We start from the raw sequence: 15,811 nt of genomic DNA, 5'->3' as shown, positions 1-15,811 counted from the left end.
TCAGGATCACCTCCTGAGTCGATATGAGCATGTCCGTCTGTCCGTCTGTCCGTCTGTCCGTCTGTCCGTCTGTCTGTCTGTCTGTCTGTCTGTCTGTTTCTACGCAAACTAGTCTCTCAGTTTTAAAGCTATCGAGTTGAAACTTTGCACACACCCTTCTTTCTGTTGCAGGCAGTACATATGTCGGAACGGCCGGGATCGGCCGACTATATCCTAAAGCTGCCATATAACTGATTGATCGGAAATGCCATAACTTCGTTGTTTTTTAAGATAGAGGGTCGGGACTTTCCACACATGTTATATTTGATCAACATATCTTATGTACAAAATTTCATAAGGATCGGCCGACTATATCCTATAGCTGTCATAGAACGATCGGAATTGGCATAACTTTGGTGTTTTTTAAGTTAGAAAGATGGGACTTGGTACAGATTCTATTTTGGACAAAATAATCTGATTTGCCAAATTTCATAAGGATCGGCCGACTATATACGATCTTCTATATATCTAATGATATAAGATGCGTGGCGCCACCTAGCGGACTGCGACTGAACTGCAAGGGTATATCAACTTCGACTCCGCCCGAAGTTAGCTTTCTTTTCTTGTTTAGTAAGTCTTTGATCTCCTGATTGACAAAATCGGCAGCACCCAATGGAAACGGGTATAGCTTTGAATACACTGGCTCGTTATCCTGTGTCCGAATAGTCGCTACAACGTTTGTGTTGAACGGTAACTTCTTATTTGGATCAGCAAAGGCCCCTGAGTGTTTAGACATCATCTGCTGAAAACTTTCCTGCACTATTGAGGGCACGACAATGTCTTCAACCTTCGTAAAGTTAACCTGAGCGCATTTTTGAAAGTGCAGATCCTCACATCCCCCATTAAATCTAATAGAATTGCTTTTAAGATCAATAGTCGCTCCTACTTGCGCTAACAGGTCAAGGCCAATTATGCCGTCAAAAGTTTTTAGTCCGGGTAATAAGAAGAAAGGGCTTTCCACACCAAAAAGAAAAAACTGGCATTTGTGTTCTATTTTTTTAAACCCATGAAGTGACTTGACTGAAAATGGAGAATCAACAGGAATTGAAGTTGGCCGCCCAATCTCTCTCTTGATGTAGCTTTTGGAGGCCCCCGTATCTATTAAAAATTTTCGTGATTTCCCCGCTACTGTTCGTTGGATGAACGGAAGCAGAGAAGATCCCCTAAAAAATGCACGGCGTCACTCTCATAGTCTGCTCCTTCTTCCTCATCTATGTCATCTACCGCATCACTAGCAATCTGATTGTTATAATCCTCGGCTTGACCACTCTTATCTTCTTTAAACAGATGATTAACTCTTTGACGCCTAAAGTCAGATAATCTTTGTGTGTAATTTGTTGCTGTGCAGCGCCGCAGAATCCTGAGAGCGCTGAAAGTTTGTCGATTGATGGAATTTCGACGACGTTGGATCTACGTCCATCTTCTCTAATGGCCTATTATCAACAACTGTTTGTGGCCCCTGATCCCTGGTAAAATATGGATTATTCCACCCCTTTTAAGAATTTGTTCGTGGTTAGAATCCGGTGTCGTTTGTAATGGACGACTCTGGGCCTGTCTAAGGTGTTTCTCCTCTACGGACCTGGCATACTGTGTGCCTCTCGTGGTTTGCCTCTATTTCCTGAGCCATTGCCAAGGCTGATGGAAAGTCTGTAGGCTGAGCAGCAAAGAGTACATCGGTTAAGTTCCTTTTCAGCCCGGAAATAAATACACGTAGGGCATCAGCCCTATACTTATCGTTCATATATCGGGTACGGTCAGTCTCATATGTCATATTGGTCTTATTTTTAATGAGTGTCAGCTTCTTTTCAAGCTCCTCATAAAACTGTGTAATAAACATTTGCCTTAGTGTCGTAAGCTCCTGCTCGAGTAAGTATAATGAACGCTTAGCGGAATAAGTGAAGTCAAGCCGGTTTATAATAGCGTCAAAATTAAGAACTGTGTTAAAGGATGACAGGATAGAATCAGCAGATCCCCTAATCTTCCCTAAGCTTGATAATATTTGGAACTACCGTCTAAACAACTCATATGATGCTAGTGCTGCCTGTCGCCAAGAAACATACTTTCCCTGTGACCCATCAAACTCTGGCAATGACTTTACTGCATCAAGGCCTTCGTCACAAGGCACATCACCGGTTACAGCAACAGGCAAATATACTGCAATATTAGGGGCAGATACTGTCTCAGTGCTAAACCTATCTGTGACTTCTCTCAATTTCTCCTCAAAATCCTGTTTCTGGACCCGTAATGCGGCCGAAACCGCTGAATTTATGATTGCCTGCATTTGTTGTGGATCCATACTTTGTTTTTCTTGTAATATACGTTCGGCGGCTTCTGATATAGTGAGGTTACTTAGCTGAACAACCAAGTCTTCGGACTCTGAATCGCTACAACCGCTATCAAGACCAAACTCAAGCAAGCGAGGAACAAACAAAAAGAAGTCTCAAAAAATTAGACAGTCGCCAAGCTAGGCGCTAAGCTAAGCGCTTAACTATTTACCGTAATCTTCTCCGCGAAATAGATTTTACTGATTCGAAAGAAAAAACACCGCGACACACAAAGAAATGAATTACTCTAACTTCTTGATTTTAATACCGACACTGTTTTCAAAAATAAATATTTTTGTTTCTTTTGTTTGTTTTTGGCAATTCATAAAAAAGGTTTCACTTAAATGAATCTATAAATGTTTAACTTCAATCGGAATTGACTTAACTTTGGTGTGGTTATAAGTTAGAAAGATTGGACTTGGTACAGATTCCATTTTGGCTAAAATATTCTGATTTGCTAAATTTTAAGGATTTTAAGGATCGGCCGACTATATCCTATAAATTGCACAACCTTGCTAGTTTTAAAGATGCTTGGGGCTGTTTCCAACATTTTTTGTAGAAAACTGATTTCATGGTGAAACATTCATAAGGATCAACTATGAAATTTGGAAAATCGGTCTATGCATATGAAACTGCGTTTTTTTTACATCTTTAGAGATTTATTTTAAAAAAATGGTGACAATTTCAATCTTCAAAGTATGCCCCTTCATAAGCCACACATTTTGCACATCTTTTGGGCAATTTATGAATTCCTTGCGGCCGAAATGGTTTGGCCAAGATTGGGATTGGGCCGGCTGGCCTGTGCTAACATAGGTTTTTTTTATTTGTGGTTTTGAAAATAGGTCCACTTTTCATCCCCAGCGACAATGCAATGCAAAAACGGCTTTCTTTTCTACCGTTCCAAGATAATTGCAACGATGCCCGCGAATCGTGGCTTGAGCAGTATTTAGAGATGTCAAAAGATGCTAAAAAATGTGTACCAAATATATATACCATTTGTCGAACACTTTTATTACCGATAATTAACAATGAAGTAAAACACATTTTCATATGCATAGACCTGGTATAAAAATGGAATTTGTACCAAGTCCCATTGTTGGGTCTTGTGCCAACATCAAATATCATAATTATTACTAATTAATTCCCTCAATGTAACTAGCGGCAGTGATGCACTTATTGCCCGTTATCAGCTGTTCCATATTCTTTGATTCTCCCAGATTCGCATGCGCTTTGTTGTTATTTTGTAGCGCATGCACTTTGGGAGCTTTGGTGGAGCTTCTGCGCAAGCTCTTAGTTTATGCAGTTGTATATTCGGCTTTGTTTGGATCGGCCGGTGCATTTTTTTTGGTGTTGAATTGACCCCTATTAAATTGAAATATAAATTGAACCTGGTCTTATTAATTCGGCCGCTATCAAACGCTGATAGCTCAACGTTTGGTGACCCCGACGCAATTGCGCTCTGATTGATTTGTGATCATTAAAGTGCTTAAAGGAAACCTTGTAAAATAAAACTTGTTACTGTTATTTCCATTACATTGCACCTAGCACGAAAACTTATATTATGGAGTCTGGAGACGTATCTAGTGCATCGGAGTTTTATTCCTCTTATTAAACACCCTATAAAGAGATTTGATATAAAGACTGGAAACATATCAAATGTTTTTCATGCGAACAAATTAAATCATATAAAAAAACCTCTTGACGAGGTAAAGTACCGGCGACGAACCTGCATGCGAAACCCAAAATATCTGATATCAATTTTAGTGACGAAAATATGCTATATAGGTGTACAAAATTGCATATAAAAAATATTCTAGTTCGGCACGTGAATGATTTTTTTGTTGTTTTTCTTGCACGTGCCGAACAAGAATATTTTTTAAATGCAATTTTGTACACCTATATACCATATTTTCGTCACTAAAATTGATATCAGATATTTTGGGTTTCGCATGCAGGTTCGTCACCGGTACTTTACCTCGTCAAGAGGTTTTTTTATATGATATCAGTTGTTTTTTTGTATATATTGATATTCAATTATTTAAAACAGAACGCATAATATATAGAATATATATATATGGAAGTAACCTCTGGGCAGGCGATTCACACAGTTACCAATACTTTAATTGTAAGGATAAACATCAAAACTCTTTTTTTTTTAACTCTATAGATTTTGACATTCAAGAAGGAGGAATAATTAAAAACCTTTCCAAAGACGTAAAGAATTTTTCGATAGCTTCAGTGGCTCTGAAGTTATACGTATTTTTAATTTACAAAGGTTTTGGAATTTTGTTAGTTTAAAAATTTTAATTAAAAATTTGTCCAAAAATGTATTTCAAATCCAAAATTGTTTCGTAGTTGTGGGAAACCAAATTGTTTTAACAAATTAACAGATGAGAGGCCTATCCTTATGAGAGTTCCACTATATAATAAATTATAATAAACAAGAAAGGAAAGCTAACTTCGGGCGGAGCCGAAGTTTATATACCCTTGCAGTTGAGTCGCAGTCCGCTAGGTGGCGCCACGCATCTTATATTATTAGATATATAGCGGATCGTATATAGTTGGCCGATCCTTATGAAACTTGGCAAATCGAATTATTTTGCCAAAAGAGGAATCCATTGAAACTCCCATCCTTCTAACTTGAAAAACAACGAAGTTATAGCATTTCCGATCAATCAGTTATATGACAGCTATAGGATATAGACGGCCGATCCTGATGACATTTAGCAGATCATATAAGTTGGCCCAAATTAGAATGCACAGAGAGTCCCATCCTTCTAACTTGAAAAACAACGAAGTTATAGCATTTCCGATCAATCAGTTATATGGCAGCTATAGGATATAGTTGGCCGCTCCTTATGAAATTCAACAAATCAGATTGTTTTTCCCAAAATAGAATCTCTACCAAATCCCATCTTTCTAACTTAAAAAACACCAAAGTTATGCCAATTTCGATCGTTCTATGACAGCTATAGGATATAGTCGGCCGATCCTTACGAAATTTTGTACATAAGATATTTTGGTCAAATATAACATGTGTAGAAACTCCCAACCCTCTAACTTAAAAAACACCAAAGTTATGGCATTTCCGATCAATCAGTTATATGGCAGCTATAGGATATAGTCGACCGATCCCGGCCGTTCCGACTTATATACTGCCTGCAAAGGAAAGAAGGGTGTGTGCAAAGTTTCAACTCGATAGCTTTAAAACTGAGAGACTAGTTTGCGTAGAAACAGACAGACGGACAGACGGACCGACGGACCGACGGACAGACGGACAGACGGACATGCTCATATCGACTCAGGAGGTGATCCTGATCAAGAATATATATACTTTATAGGGTCGGAGAGGTCTCCTTCACTGCGTTGCACACTTTTGACCAAAATTATAATACTCTCTGCAAGGGTATAAAAATGTATGGCATATCCGATCAATCATAGACATAATAGACATGTATTATATCTAAAATAAATGCGCAAAGATAAAAAATTAAAAAAACTGGAAATTACGTTTTTCCAGTTTTTCGAGTTAAACCAATTGTTGAATTTAACAATTTATTTTGGGTGTGCGATATAAAATAATAAATATAAGAAAAGTATTGGCGGAGTTGGTTTGCCTGGTTTTTTTTTAGCTTTTAATCCATGATTTGGCCCAAAACGGTGGTGGCTGTAATTTAAGTAAAGCAGAGTTTTATTTATATGCATTATATGCTCAGTGGGGGCATATGCATATAAAGCTTTCTACTAATAAAATTTTGCATTCTTCTCATTAAGACATGAGACACTGAAACACAAAGCAGAATTAGATCAAAAGTTGCCATCAAGCAACAAAGTTCGAGGTTAGCCGAATGGAGAGCGTCGTGGTTCCTAACACGGAGGGCCTGGGTTCGAGTCCAAGCTGAGTCAATGTTTACGTTTTACTTTTTAGGCCGTTTTTATTTGGATTTTATTTTTAAATAAATAAACTAAAATCTGAAAAGATATACTCCATATTTTTTAGGGTTTTGACCAAATTTATGCAGACTCCAAAAAGCAAAGTTGCCAATCAAATACACACACATGTATAAGTAAATCCAAGCTTCACAGGAGGCCAGATATCAGCGATATATCAAAAGTTGCGTCATCTCAAAAGCTATCTACACGTGAAATATAAAAAGGATCAATCGAGCAAATTTTGAAAAATAATTTTTCTTCTTAAAAAAAAAGTTTATTTTCAGTGTATTTTTTTTTGTGTACTATATAGGCGTTTGGTCCCAAAGAAAGTGAAATAGATATTTAAAAACCCTTTCAACGGTGTAAAGCTCTTTTTAATATCTTTCTTAATTATAAAGTTATGCAATTTTTCATTAACAACGTTTTTTTAATTTTTTGACGTAAGCTTAAGGTATTTCAAAAAGTTGTAGAACAATAGTTGCTCATATGATAGTAACAAACATTTTCCAATTTTTTTCAGGATTTTTAAGAAAAAAATAGTGCAAACAGACAAACCGACAACTGGCTTCATTTTGAAGAAGAAGAAAAAATCGAATTTTTCGAATAACTTCTGAATGAATCGGGTCGATTGAGGCACCAATCGACGCGTATCGAGCTCTAGAATGCGAATATATAAAAATATTCTATCTGGGGACTAAAATGTGTCCACTTTAGTGATTAAAAATTTTTTTACTTTCACCCTAATTTCTCCCAAACCAAATAACTTTTGAAATATGTTTCGACAAAAATTATCTAATTGAAACAATACCTTTCGATTGTTATATCATTCATTTAGATCGGTTGCCTACAGAAAATTTTTAATTCTTCGGCAATATATAGAGTTTCCTCGCGCACGCCTAGGCATGCAGGTCGTCACCTCGTGGACTTTCGTCCACAGTGATAAAAAATTTCGTTTAAATGGTATAAAAGTAGTTATTGAAGTTTTAAACATTTCTTTAAAAAAAAATACTTTAAAAAATTAAATGATATTCCACATTTGTTTTTACACCCTGGGACCATTTTCATATAAATAAATATAAATAAGCACCAGCATTTAAAAATGTTTTAATATTTTTTTTAACAAGAAAGGAAATCCAACTTCGGGCAGAACCGAAATTATTATATATATATATCGGATCGTATATAGTTGGCGGATCCTACTGACACTTTCTAGATGAAGGGCTTTTAGAAAAAGGGTATCAAAAGTATTAGAGATGCTAATTGTGGTGAAGCATTTGAAAAATTGAAACCTTTAATAACTAATGATCCAATATATATAAAAGATCTGGATTCATATCCAAATTGTGAAGAATCTTAGAGTTCACTGCTCACAATATCAATTATGCATTAGGATTTATTCAACAAAATTTTTTCCCAAACACAATCACGTCAGGGTTCACCAAATGTTCAGTTACCGGGAACTTTATTTAATGTTCCAAATCTAGGCTTTAATAAAAACCAGCAACTTAGATTTCTATGTATGAATACAATTTATTTTCATGATTTGGTTTATATGTACAAGAATGACATATGTATGTGAATGCGTAGGATTGAAGACCAAATTAGAATTAAAAGACGCGGGAGTGCGGTTCAACGCTTGATGCAGCGGAGATACCGCGAGAGAGCGAGACGACGCTAGAGCATGACGGCAGATGCAGGTGGCCGATTGAATGCACGAGAGCAAGTGACGCGAAAATAAATATAAAGAAAGTGACGTCACGAATTTAACAAATTATTGCCGGCCAAACTTCTTTCCGGTGGCTGATTGACCCGACAGTCATTATTAACAAGAAAGGAAAGCTAACTTCGGGCGGAGCCGAAGTTCATATACCCTTGCAGTTAAGGTTGTGCCATTTCCGATCGTGCTGGTCTATGGCGGCTATAGGATATAGTCGGTCGTTCCTTATGAAATTTTGTGAATTAGATATTTTGGCCAAATATAACAAGTTCCTTATATACTGCCTGCAAACAAAAGAAGGATTTGTGAAAAGTTTAAACTCGATAGCCCTAAAACTGAGAGACAAGTTTGCGAGGAAACAGACAGACGGACAGTCGGACAGGAGGTGATCCTGATCAAGAATATATTTACTTTATAGGGTCGGAGATGTGGCGTTCACTGCGTTGCACTTTTTTGCACCGGTCGATCCATACAAAACCGAATATAAGTTAACACACCCAGTTCCCACAAAGAGAAACTGTCGAACGGCACTTAAAGCTACAGCGCTGCGACCAGGCCTCAAGCTCCAGCTGGATCAGACCCTTAGTTTTAGTCTAAGAACTGTACTTCACAACCATAGTTGTGCTAATGAATTATTAACAATTTAATAATTGTAATCTGACATTAACCTATACCTTAACAGGTTTAGGGAAGTGAATAAATAGTGAATTAACATGATTGGGTGATTATTTAACTCTTGCCTAAACAGGCTAAAGGAAAACATATAAATATAAAGACCACGCTTACAAATAACTGGCGTCCCAACGTGATTGAAAACCCGCACCCAAATCAAACAAATCCCGTAAATAGAAACGGCACGAAAGTGACAAGAATGAAATATGAACATACAAAGTAAAGAACAATAAACCAGCGAACCAAACCTGCGCGATATACAGTTTAACAAATTTACGAAGTAACTGCAAATTCGGAGTTCCAAGTACTCGCCAAGTACCCAAGTACAGTGCCATCACGCTTGCAATTTGCTTTACCAACAAACTAAAACAGAGGAAGCTGTAAAGTTACCCCTCGCTACGAGACAGCAGAGATTTAATAGGAAATTAGCCGCAGTTATGGAAGAGTTGAACTCACTTAAATGTAAAGATACCATCCCAAAAATTCAGACATTTCAAGAAATTGAATTAAAAACAAACATACTGTGTAATGAACCCCTTGACATGGTCAAGTCAGTCCCCGAATTTGACGGGAAGCAGGAGGATTATGTTTCCTGGAGGCAAGCCGCCACCGCAGCCTATAAGGTTTTTGAACCTTATGATGGCAGTAGCCGACACTATCAAGCCGTAGGAATACTAAAAAATAAAGTCAGAGGACCAGCGGCTACTGTATTAGCATCTTTCAACACAGTATTTAACTTTCATGCCATACTGGCACGCCTAGATTTTACGTACTCGGACAAAACTCCGACGCACGTTATTAAACAAGAATTAAGCTTGTGCAGACAAGGGGAACTGCCCCTGTTTAAGTACTACGACGAAGTAGAACGAAAGTTAACGCTTTTGACTAACAAGACAATTATGACGCATGACGCAGCCGCAGCGGCCGTATTAAATGAACAACACAGAAATGACGCTTTGCATGCGTTCGTATCTGGCTTAAAAAATCTCTAACAAGAAAGGAAAGCTAACTTCGGGTGGAGCCGAAGTTGATATACCCTTGCAGAATTTTGTATTAAGTTAAATATTCATATGGTAATTTTTTTCATATTATCATCCATTTAAAAAAAAAAAACATTTCAGAAAAAAAAACACATTCAGCCAAACACTCACAGAGAAGGGTTTCACGTGACACATTGAAAATATTGATATCGAATAATGGGATTTTGTGGGACTAACAATCATAAAATTTAAATGAATTTCATTTTGGGTCTACAGTTAGATATAGGGGTTTTTATTTGTCCATGGGATTTCTCCCTTGCTTTAATGAACACCTGCAAGGGTCATTACAAGGACACGTGCAAGGGATAAATTGCACAACAGGTATCTCAGGTACGAACTTTGGCACCTACAATAACAGGTAATACCCTATTTCTGATTGGTCGAGTCGGAAATAAAATGATACAAAAATTGTGACTGCAAATATTTATAACCCCAAAATTACACAACAGATAGATCAGGTAGATATAAAACATGGTTTTTATTACCTTTTTAAAAACGGATGAAATTGCGTAACCCTCAAGGGTTAAGGTCAATGTTTTATTATTTTGGATATTACCTAACTTGGCTATATATTGGCAGATCCACTAATCCGCAGATCAGTCAATGACAAACATTTATTGAGTGACGACGTTACTCTGCCAGATAGCAGTGGGAAGTATTTTTTAAAAAGTGAGTGTAAAAAAAGTATTTTTTAAAAAGTGAGTGTAAAAAAAGTATTTTTTAAAAAGTGAGTGTAAAAAAGTATTTTTTTAAGTGCAAAAATAAGTGTGAGAAAAGTATCTCTATAAAAGGAAATTATAGTGCATAGTGTATTTAAAAATAGTTTTCAAATTACATTTGAAACAAAAAATTTGGTAAGTCAATCACCCAACTTATATTTACGTTTCCAAATAATTAATTTCTATAATTTTCCATTTTCATAATTTTTTATAATTTTTCAACTAGCACCAAAAAAAGATGCCACGTATATCACAATTGTCACAGGAGCAACGCCGACAAGCTGCTTTAAATAGAAGCAGGGCTCGCTACGAACAAAATGCATCCCAAATAAGGATTCGGAATTCTGAACACATCGCCAATGTTCGCGCCAATAACCCGGAACTGCGGGAGGAAAGTCGGGCACGGGAAGCCACAGCGCGCGCCACTTGGAGGCGAAGTGAAAGAATCCGTAACATTGAGCGAATTCGGGATGCTGAAGGACATGCTCATCGCCGACAGGACCCCGAGGAGCGCCGACGAGAGCAGGTGCAAGATACTGCTCATCATGCCACTCGGAGGACCGATCCGGAGTACCAAATTCGCGAACGGATTCGGGATATGGAGGCACGTGCCAATACCCGAGAGGACCCCCAGGAGCGCCGACGAGAGCAGGTGCTCTCGTCTTTTAGAAAAAAATACTTTAAAAAATTAAATGATATTCCACATTTGTTTTTACACCCTGGGACCATTTTCATATAAATAAATATAAATAAGCACCAGCATTTAAAAATGTTTTAATATTTTTTTTAACAAGAAAGGAAATCCAACTTCGGGCAGAACCGAAATTATTATATATATATATCGGATCGTATATAGTTGGCGGATCCTACTGACACTTTCTAGATGAAGGGCTTTTAGAAAAAGGGTATCAAAAGTATTAGAGATGCTAATTATGGTGAAGCATTTGAAAAATTGAAACCTTTAATAACTAATGATCCAATATATATAAAAGATCTGGATTCATATCCAAATTGTGAAGAATCTTAGAGTTCACTGCTCACAATATCAATTATGCATTAGGATTTATTCAACAAAATTTTTTCCCAAACACAATCACGTCAGGGTTCACCAAATGTTCAGTTACCGGGAACTTTATTTAATGTTCCAAATCTAGGCTTTAATAAAAACCAGCAATTTAGATTTCTATGTATGAATACAATTTATTTTCATGATTTGGTTTATATGTACAAGAATGACATATGTATGTGAATGCGTAGGATTGAAGACCAAATTAGAATTAAAAGACGCGGGAGTGCGGTTCAACGCTTGATGCAGCGGAGATACCGCGAGAGAGCGAGACGACGCTAGAGCATGACGGCAGATGCAGGTGGCCGATTGAATGCACGAGAGCAAGTGACGCGAAAATAAATATAAAGAAAGTGACGTCACGAATTTAACAAATTATTGCCGGCCAAACTTCTTTCCGGTGGCTGATTGACCCGACAGTCATTATTAACAAGAAAGGAAAGCTAACTTCGGGCGGAGCCGAAGTTCATATACCCTTGCAGTTAAGGTTGTGCCATTTCCGATCGTGCTGGTCTATGGCGGCTATAGGATATAGTCGGTCGTTCCTTATGAAATTTTGTGAATTAGATATTTTGGCCAAATATAACAAGTGTGGAAATGTGTCTTAGCTCTCTAACTTAAAAAACATCAAAGTTATGGCATTTACAATCAATCCGTTAGGCAGCTATAGGATATAGTCGACCGATCTCGGCCGTTCCTTATATACTGCCTGCAAACAAAAGAAGGATTTGTGAAAAGTTTAAACTCGATAGCCCTAAAACTGAGAGACAAGTTTGCGAGGAAACAGACAGACGGACAGTCGGACAGGAGGTGATCCTGATCAAGAATATATTTACTTTATAGGGTCGGAGATGTGGCGTTCACTGCGTTGCACTTTTTTGCACCGGTCGATCCATACAAAACCGAATATAAGTTAACACACCCAGTTCCCACAAAGAGAAACTGTCGAACGGCACTTAAAGCTACAGCGCTGCGACCAGGCCTCAAGCTCCAGCTGGATCAGACCCTTAGTTTTAGTCTAAGAACTGTACTTCACAACCATAGTTGTGCTAATGAATTATTAACAATTTAATAATTGTAATCTGACATTAACCTATACCTTAACAGGTTTAGGGAAGTGAATAAATAGTGAATTAACATGATTGGGTGATTATTTAACTCTTGCCTAAACAGGCTAAAGGAAAACATATAAATATAAAGACCACGCTTACAAATAACTGGCGTCCCAACGTGATTGAAAACCCGCACCCAAATCAAACAAATCCCGTAAATAGAAACGGCACGAAAGTGACAAGAATGAAATATGAACATACAAAGTAAAGAACAATAAACCAGCGAACCAAACCTGCGCGATATACAGTTTAACAAATTTACGAAGTAACTGCAAATTCGGAGTTCCAAGTACTCGCCAAGTACCCAAGTACAGTGCCATCACGCTTGCAATTTGCTTTACCAACAAACTAAAACAGAGGAAGCTGTAAAGTTACCCCTCGCTACGAGACAGCAGAGATTTAATAGGAAATTAGCCGCAGTTATGGAAGAGTTGAACTCACTTAAATGTAAAGATACCATCCCAAAAATTCAGACATTTCAAGAAATTGAATTAAAAACAAACATACTGTGTAATGAACCCCTTGACATGGTCAAGTCAGTCCCCGAATTTGACGGGAAGCAGGAGGATTATGTTTCGTGGAGGCAAGCCGCCACCGCAGCCTATAAGGTTTTTGAACCTTATGATGGCAGTAGCCGACACTATCAAGCCGTAGGAATACTAAAAAATAAAGTCAGAGGACCAGCGGCTACTGTATTAGCATCTTTCAACACAGTATTTAACTTTCATGCCATACTGGCACGCCTAGATTTTACGTACTCGGACAAAACTCCGACGCACGTTATTAAACAAGAATTAAGCTTGTGCAGACAAGGGGAACTGCCCCTGTTTAAGTACTACGACGAAGTAGAACGAAAGTTAACGCTTTTGACTAACAAGACAATTATGACGCATGACGCAGCCGCAGCGGCCGTATTAAATGAACAACACAGAAATGACGCTTTGCATGCGTTCGTATCTGGCTTAAAAAATCTCTAACAAGAAAGGAAAGCTAACTTCGGGTGGAGCCGAAGTTGATATACCCTTGCAGAATTTTGTATTAAGTTAAATATTCATATGGTAATTTTTTTCATATTATCATCCATTTAAAAAAAAAACATTTCAGAAAAAAAAACACATTCAGCCAAACACTCACAGAGAAGGGTTTCACGTGACACATTGAAAATATTGATATCGAATAATGGGATTTTGTGGGACTAACAATCATAAAATTTAAATGAATTTCATTTTGGGTCTAGAGTTAGATATAGGGGTTTTTATTTGTCCATGGGATTTCTCCCTTGCTTTAATGAACACCTGCAAGGGTCATTACAAGGACACGTGCAAGGGATAAATTGCACAACAGGTATCTCAGGTACGAACTTTGGCACCTACAATAACAGGTAATACCCTATTTCTGATTGGTCGAGTCGGAAATAAAATGATACAAAAATTGTGACTGCAAATATTTATAACCCCAAAATTACACAACAGATAGATCAGGTAGATATAAAACATGGTTTTATTACCTTTTTAAAAACGGATGAAATTGCGTAACCCTCAAGGGTTAAGGTCAATGTTTTATTATTTTGGATATTACCTAACTTGGCTATATATTGGCAGATCCACTAATCCGCAGATCAGTCAATGACAAACATTTATTGAGTGACGACGTTACTCTGCCAGATAGCAGTGGGAAGTATTTTTTAAAAAGTGAGTGTAAAAAAAGTATTTTTTAAAAAGTGAGTGTAAAAAAAGTATTTTTTAAAAAGTGAGTGTAAAAAAGTATTTTTTTAAGTGCAAAAATAAGTGTGAGAAAAGTATCTCTATAAAAGGAAATTATAGTGCATAGTGTATTTAAAAATAGTTTTCAAATTACATTTGAAACAAAAAATTTGGTAAGTCAATCACCCAACTTATATTTACGTTTCCAAATAATTAATTTCTATAATTTTCCATTTTCATAATTTTTTATAATTTTTCAACTAGCACCAAAAAAAGATGCCACGTATATCATAATTGTCACAGGAGCAACGCCGACAAGCTGCTTTAAATAGAAGCAGGGCTCGCTACGAACAAAATGCATCCCAAATAAGGATTCGGAATTCTGAACACATCGCCAATGTTCGCGCCAATAACCCGGAACTGCGGGAGGAAAGTCGGGCACGGGAAGCCACAGCGCGCGCCACTTGGAGGCGAAGTGAAAGAATCCGTAACATTGAGCGAATTCGGGATGCTGAAGGACATGCTCATCGCCGACAGGACCCCGAGGAGCGCCGACGAGAGCAGGTGCAAGATACTGCTCATCATGCCACTCGGAGGACCGATCCGGAGTACCAAATTCGCGAACGGATTCGGGATATGGAGGCACGTGCCAATACCCGAGAGGACCCCCAGGAGCGCCGACGAGAGCAGGTGCAAGATACTGCTCATCATGCCACTCGGAGGATCGATCCGGAGTACCGAATTCCCGAACGGATTCGGGCACGTGTGACTCGCCGAGAGGACGTCGACGAGAGCAGGTGCAAAATACTGCTGATCATGCCACTCGGAGGACCGATCCGGAGTACCGAATTCCCGAACGGATTCGGGATATGGAGGTACATGCTAATCGCCGAGAGGACCCCCAGGAACGCCGACGAGAGCAGGTGCAAAATACTGCTGATCATGCCACTCGGGGGACCAAACTTCTTTCCGGTGGCTGATTGACCCGACAGTCATTATTAACAAGAAAGGAAAGCTAACTTCGGGCGGAGCCGAAGTTCATATACCCTTGCAGTTAAGGTTGTGCCATTTCCGATCGTGCTGGTCTATGGCGGCTATAGGATATAGTCGGTCGTTCCTTATGAAATTTTGTGAATTAGATATTTTGGCCAAATATAACAAGTGTGGAAATGTGTCTTAGCTCTCTAACTTAAAAAACATCAAAGTTATGGCATTTACAATCAATCCGTTAGGCAGCTATAGGATATAGTCGACCGATCTCGGCCGTTCCTTATATACTGCCTGCAAACAAAAGAAGGATTTGTGAAAAGTTTAAACTCGATAGCCCTAAAACTGAGAGACAAGTTTGCGAGGAAACAGACAGACGGACAGTCGGACAGGAGGTGATCCTGATCAAGAATATATTTACTTTATAGGGTCGGAGATGTGGCGTTCACTGCGTTGCACTTTTTTGCACCGGTCGATCCATACAAAACCGAATATAAGT

The 15,811-nt window shown here is 38.1% G+C and overlaps 2 protein-coding genes across 2 annotated transcripts; both read left to right on the top strand.

The window, feature by feature from the left end:
* Window positions 1–10,457: 10,457 nt before the first annotated feature.
* LOC116656409 (trichohyalin-like) lies at window positions 10,458–11,183 on the top strand. Its single transcript, XM_032455974.2, has 2 exons — window positions 10,458–10,579; window positions 10,671–11,183. Exon 2 carries the CDS (start codon window positions 10,683–10,685, stop codon window positions 11,181–11,183), a length of 501 nt encoding a protein of 166 aa, XP_032311865.1. The 5' UTR covers window positions 10,458–10,579; window positions 10,671–10,682.
* Window positions 11,184–14,350: 3,167 nt separating this feature from the next.
* On the top strand, window positions 14,351–15,107 carry LOC116656419. The gene is made up of 2 exons (XM_032455987.2): window positions 14,351–14,498; window positions 14,590–15,107. Exon 2 carries the CDS (start codon window positions 14,723–14,725, stop codon window positions 15,092–15,094), a length of 372 nt encoding a protein of 123 aa, XP_032311878.1. The 5' UTR covers window positions 14,351–14,498; window positions 14,590–14,722; the 3' UTR covers window positions 15,095–15,107.
* Window positions 15,108–15,811: the final 704 nt, after the last annotated feature.

Source organism: Drosophila ananassae, chromosome XL, assembly GCF_017639315.1.
Source record: "Drosophila ananassae strain 14024-0371.13 chromosome XL, ASM1763931v2, whole genome shotgun sequence".
In the NCBI taxonomy this organism is placed as follows: Eukaryota; Metazoa; Arthropoda; class Insecta; order Diptera; family Drosophilidae; genus Drosophila; species Drosophila ananassae.
The sequence above is the reverse complement of the archived record's forward strand: the minus strand, read 5'-3'. Positions and strand labels throughout refer to the sequence as shown.

Excerpts from the sequence above, each read along its gene's own strand:
- LOC116656409 (XM_032455974.2), top strand. The coding sequence starts at position 10,683 with ATGCCACGTATATCACAATTGTCACAGGAGCAACGCCGACAAGCTGCT.
- LOC116656419 (XM_032455987.2), top strand. The coding sequence starts at position 14,723 with ATGTTCGCGCCAATAACCCGGAACTGCGGGAGGAAAGTCGGGCACGGG.